The 6,000-nt window shown below is 40.3% G+C and overlaps 1 protein-coding gene across 3 annotated transcripts in view; it reads right to left on the bottom strand.

Annotated features, from left to right (window-relative positions):
* Window positions 1-771: 771 nt before the first annotated feature.
* The window catches only part of CTNNBIP1 (catenin beta interacting protein 1), a 61,918-nt gene continuing 56,689 nt past the window's right edge, over window positions 772-6,000 (bottom strand). For all 3 annotated transcript variants that reach the window (XM_077837378.1, XM_077837377.1, XM_077837376.1), the window contains one exon: window positions 772-3,037. In XM_077837378.1, coding sequence (XP_077693504.1) covers window positions 2,979-3,037 — 59 coding nt within the window. In that variant the 3' untranslated portion in view covers window positions 772-2,978. The remainder of the gene's footprint in view (window positions 3,038-6,000) is intronic.

The raw sequence follows: 6,000 nt of genomic DNA, 5'->3' as shown, positions 1-6,000 counted from the left end.
TAATTAGAAATTGGTTACACAAGAAAGACTGAAGCATGAAAGGGAAGCTATAGAAAGTGTTCTGTACACTAAAAAAAAAAATCAGTTCCCACTGCTCTGTGCCCTTTCTTCCACCCCTCACAACTCCAGGGTTAACAGGCAAATCTGGTTTCCAGAAGAGGTACAACAGGAGCACTTTGGACTTGACCATAGGGGGTTAAGAGGGTTTCCAGTGTTCTACCATACTCTGCCTCCCCGCAACATACAACAGTAATTTATCACAAATCATAGAATATCAGGGTTGTAAGGTCATCTAGTCCAACCCCCTGCTCAAAGCAGGACCAACCCCCAATTTTTGCCCCAGATCCCTAAATGGCCCCCTCAAGGATTGAACTCACAACCCTGGGTTTAGGCCAATGCTCAAACCACTGAGCTATCCCTCCCCCAAAATCCTCTGGCCCCATTTCAATGTAAGAAACCACTGTTCTAAAACCTGTAGCCAATGGAAATTAGTAAGATTGAGGTGGGAGGGGGAGGGAGGACGGTATAATAAGGATGCCAGGCAACTTAGGTTCAATATACAGATACAAGAGATGACAGCAATATCCTGATGTGAATATATTTGTTCAGGCATCTGAACTCCACATTATCCTGTTTTCAGCGTATCTGCATCAGAGATGCCTACTGAACCCTTCCAAGTTTGGATTTCACAGGTAAATCTTTCACAAGAGCAACATGGATACTTTGCATTTTGTGAGTTCCCAATAATAATAAATCAATAAGAAACAAGAGTAGCTATTAAAAACTGTATTTTCCCCCCCAACAGTTACATTTTTAGTCAAAAGATTAAACCACAGAAACACTTCACTTTTCTTAAAAAGATGTAACAGCTCAGAAATGCCATAGATACATATGGAGTATGCATGTTAGCTTTGACAATGACAGGCCACTACAGTCCAGCCCCCTCATTCCAGCCAGCGGCCAGAAACACATATCACCTTAAATTAACCCTTTAAGGGCTGCCCCCTTTGCACCAAAGTTAAAATCAAAGTGCCTCTTAGTTCAGATCACGAGAACCAACTGGGCTCATTGCTGGTTTCATTTTAATACAGGGAAATCTTATCCAGCCTCAATAAACTGAGGTAAGAGATTAACTTTCACATTGAAACTTTACAAAGATGCAATTGAATCAAAAGGATCTTTTTCATAGATCTTTTTCATGTTCCCATTTACACAATGGTTATTTGTTCAAAATAAAGTCCCCACTTCTCTCTCCCACACATATTCAAATGGTTTCTCCTGTTTGTTCACTTTTGAGATTTTAATAACATCTGTATCATCATAATTGCATGTCATGAGAACAGTCAAGTAGTCACAGCCAGGATCCTGAGCTGTTACTCCAAATAATTAACAATCGCATGAAACAAACTAGGTACAGGTGAATGGATTTCTATTTAAATACAGTTTGAAATATCTTAAATCAGTGCAACCCACAACAAAATCTAGAACTGTAAAAATTTACTGCACATAATAGAGAATGAAGTGCTTGGTTTTAGGCAGCAGCACTAGGTACCTCAGGATTTTAATATTCACTGTGCAGATTCCTGAAGAATGAGTGCATGTTTTTAAAATTTCATTGGAGACGAAGGCCCTACTTCTTCTCCCAGCACTGTGAATCTGTGCATGTCACATGTACACTCATGTTTGGGCAGTTTAGTGCATTCCCACTGCCACCAATAGAGCAATGGCCACTGAAAAACTGATTAATCCTGGAGACAGATGACTTCCATCTCACTGAATTGTTGCAGGTACTAGAGCCATACTGCACATAATACTGCAGGTGATAAACTTTGCTTATTGTATTCCAGTGCAACATGGATGTAAGATCATGGGTGGTAATGTTCCCCTATCTGAGAGCTAAATCCTGTGCAGCAATTAAAGGGTTAAAGTGGAGCTGTATGTACTATTTTACACAATTCATGTATATGCTATACAGATTTGGCAATTTAATGTCTCAGCCACAGATCTCATCTTTTTGCAATTCCTGTAAATCTACAGCTCCTCTGTCAGAAGCAAAGAGAAAAGCAACCCGAATGCCAAGTTTTTTCAGCAGTTCATTGATACAGCCCATAGCAAAGCAGAAGCAGGGCTGCAGACCTCTACATTCCAGCTGCAACAGGTAGACTTATTAAAGTAAATATGTTTTTGACACATGCTCCCAAGAGAGCCAGAGGCCATAGAGCAGATAAGTATGGAAAAACTGATTGCATGGGAGACCTTGGAGCTAATAGGAAATTAAAAACACAGTTCTTAAGCCAATCAAAAAAAGCAAGAGTGTGTGCGTTCGCAAGAGTGTGTTAGGTGTGTAATAAATATTGCAAAGAACATTTGTCTTTTTTCCCCTCAGGTCAATAAGTGAAAAGTAATAACCAATGCACCAAAAAAAATCAACTTTCTGCAATGAAATTGTTGATGTCAGCAAAATACCTGCAAGCAATCTAGAGAAAGCATTAGCATTATCAGCCAATCACAATTCAATTCCAGTTCTAGGCAGCCAACCAAACCCTGTTAAAATTCACAAATATGACCTAAATAAGCACCAGAGCTTGAAAAGCTTCTTTAGAAGAAGGATGTCAAGAGACTTATTTTAAAATATAAAATATCAGAACTAAAAGAAAAGATTTCCATTGGTCAAGTTTAAAAAGTTGTCTTCCTTTAGCCAATCACAAACAGAGTCAGTCCCTTTGAACCAATTGTAAATGCATCGCTAGCTTCCTCCTTGATAACACAGCCCAGATGAGTAGCAACAGTGTATAGGAACAGATGGCTGTCAGATGTGTTCAGAGAGTTGGCAAAGGGAAGCAAAATTAAAAGGAAAAGGGCAAGGGCTGCCATGGAAAATTAGGGGTGGGCAAAGGAACTTGTTAATGCTCTGCCATCCTCTGTCTTCAGGAATCTCCTTGCCCTCTCCAGCTCTATGTTGCTCAGACACTCTTTAATTACTGCCTTCTGTCTTCCGTCTCTGATCTGGAAAATGCCATCACCACGTCCTCAGCACCTGTAAGTACATATAAAAAAATGGGAGCTAAGAGTTCTGCATTCAGAGAATAGGGCGTGGATTGAATTTCAGTACTCTCAACCCCAAAAATTCAAAAGTCATGAGTCAGGATCCCAAAAAAGTCATGAGGATTTTAAAAATAATACATTTTAGGTTCCTATTTGCCTTCTGGTATTGGAAGATTTAGGCTTCATGTTTTCAAGCTTTTCTCTGCAATCGCAAGGATTAGAATTTTTGTTCATTTTTTAAAAAAATGACTGCGGACGGTCTCCAGTTTTCACATACCTCCAGGAGCTGGAACTTTTAAAAAAAACCCACCAAATATTGAAAGAGTTGGAAGCACTGGAATTTGCAAATTCTTTGCTGGTCTCATCATCCTTCAGAACCCTGCACTGCAAAAGGACCTTGCTGAACTATCCTAGAGCATGAAGAAAGGGGCTGTTCAATAAAAAGATTTTTGGGAGTTGCTGCCCTATGTATCGTTTTCTCCTTTAACGGGATATTTTGGTTACTCTTTCCAGCCTGCCTTCATTATTCTTAACAGGAATTTCCTTCACACTAGGACTACACTATTTTGTTAGGCCTCTTGAGAGGCTTTTCATTGTCCATGGTTATAATGTGAGCATGTACGGCACCTTCCATTCAAGGGAATCAGAGTGCTTTCTCAACATTAATTCGGCCTCAACATATGTAAGGAAGGTAATTATTCTTCTCATTTTAAAGATGGAGAAACTGAAGCACGGAGGTTCAATAGCTTGCTTAGAGTCTCATGTACCAAAACCTCCCAAATGTGGCATAGAACGGAGCAGAACCCAGATCTATTGTTTTCCAGCCCCCCCCCCCCCCCCGCCCCGCATTCACGTAAACCACTCCTTGTTTATTTTAGAGATAGTCCCAGACACCATCCTGACGTTCTCTCAAATTTATTTCTGAAGACTGCTTTTCTCTCACTTCACTGTGGCTGGTTGTGGATATTTTTAATGCTGGTCAGCTGAGCAAATTCAGTTTTGCTATATGGTGCGGCTGATAAGCGCAGTTATAATTGTCAATATCTTATGTCCTTTCACTGAGAAGTTGTTTATATTAGCAGAAACAGTGGGGGATATGTATCATATATGTGCATCCACTGGCTCACAAGTCCAAGTGTTGCCAAACAGACTTGCTCCAAAACTCAAGACACATTAGATTCTCACCTGGTAAGGTGTATAACTGAGGAACATAAAAATGGTCATACTGGGTCAGACCAATGGTCTATTTAGCCCAGGATTCTGTCTTCCGACAGTGGCAGATGCCAGTTGCTTCAGAGGGAATGAACAGAACACATCAATTATCGAGTGATCCAGCAGCCCCTGTTGTCAAGTCCCAGTTTATGGAAGTCAGAGGTTTAGGGACACTCAGACCATGGGGTTGCATTCCTGACCATCTTGGCTAACAGCCATTGTCCATGAACTTACCTATTTCTTTTTTGAATCCAGTTATACTTTTGGCCTTCACAACATCCCCTGGCAACGAGTTCCAGAGGTTCACTGTAGGTTGTGTGAAGTAGTGCTTCATTGTGTTTGTTTTAAACCTGCTGTCAATTAATTTCATTAGGTGACACTTTGTTCTTGTGTTATGTGAAGGGATAAATAACACTTCCTTATTCACTTTCTCCACCCCAGTCATGATTTTACAGACTTCTATCATATTCTCCCTCAGTCTTCTCTTTCCTAAGATGAATAGTCACAGTCTTTTCTAATCTCTCCTCTTACAGAAGCTGTTCCATACCCCTCATCATTTTAGTTGCATTTTTCCAGTTCTAATATATCTTTTTTGAGATGTGGTGACCAGAACTGCACGTAGCATTCAAGGTGTGTGCATACCATGGATTTATATAGCGGCATTATGAATTTTTCTGCCTTATTATCTATCTCTTTCCTCATGGTTCTAAACATGCTGCTAGCTTTTTTGAGTGCTGCTGCACATTGAGCAGACGTTTTCAGAAAACTATCCATGACGCCGCCAAGATCTCTTTCTGGAGTGGTAACAGCTAATTTAGACCCCATCATTTTACATGTATAGTTGGGGTAATGTTTTCCAATGTGCACTACTTTGCATTATCGACATTGAATTTCATCTGCCATTTTGTTGCCCAGTTTTGTGAGATTCCTTCATAACTCTTCCAAGTCAGCTCTGGATTTAACTACCTTGAGTAATTTTGTATCCTCTGCAAACTTTGCTACCTTCTAAGGAACGTAAGTTGTGAGCCACGTTTAGCTTTCCTCTTAATTTTGTAGAGTTAGATAGCACTGGACATCACTGATCTGTGAACATCCCTAAGTATATTAAGAGACAAACATTTTTGTTACACCCCTAACAGTACACAGAGCACTCTTTTTGAAACCGAAGGCCTCTATTAACCCACAAAATAGGCTTGCCATGCGGTACAAGGTCCTCACACTGCGCTTCCAAAATGCTTCAACCAAGACCTGAAGGAGCCACCTGCAAGGTTTGGTCTCCATGACCTATTCAATCCTTGGCCGAGGCTGTAAGTTGTGGATGATCACCTAACTCATGCCTAACATGAGGGGAGAACTGAACTGAGACCTACCTAGCTCATTTCACATAAACTATGAATAGCCTCATTCACTACTGACTTGGGTGGGATTTGAACTTGTGATTTACAGGCAAAAGAATCTATAGTTAACTATTACTGACAGGAGCTATCCAGTCCCATGGAAAACATTCCATTCTAAATGATTTTCATTCTTCAAATGACATTTCCTCTTGGGCCATCCACAAACCAATCTGCTCTCTGGACTCCTAAATATTCAGAGACGAGCACAAGGTGACATGTAAAGTTAAATGTCTTCAGAATGTTGGGGAAATGAGAGTATGTGAACTGGTCATACGGCAGTGCTATAAATAAATCTCTTTAGATAAGGCCACAAAAAAAGCGATCTAGGGGTTAACTGTGCAATATT

The sequence above is a fragment of the Eretmochelys imbricata genome, chromosome 18, assembly GCF_965152235.1.
Source record: "Eretmochelys imbricata isolate rEreImb1 chromosome 18, rEreImb1.hap1, whole genome shotgun sequence".
Lineage (NCBI taxonomy): Eukaryota > Metazoa > Chordata > Testudines > Cheloniidae > Eretmochelys > Eretmochelys imbricata.
Note: the sequence above shows the minus strand (reverse complement) of the source record. Positions and strands in the feature narration are given on the sequence as shown.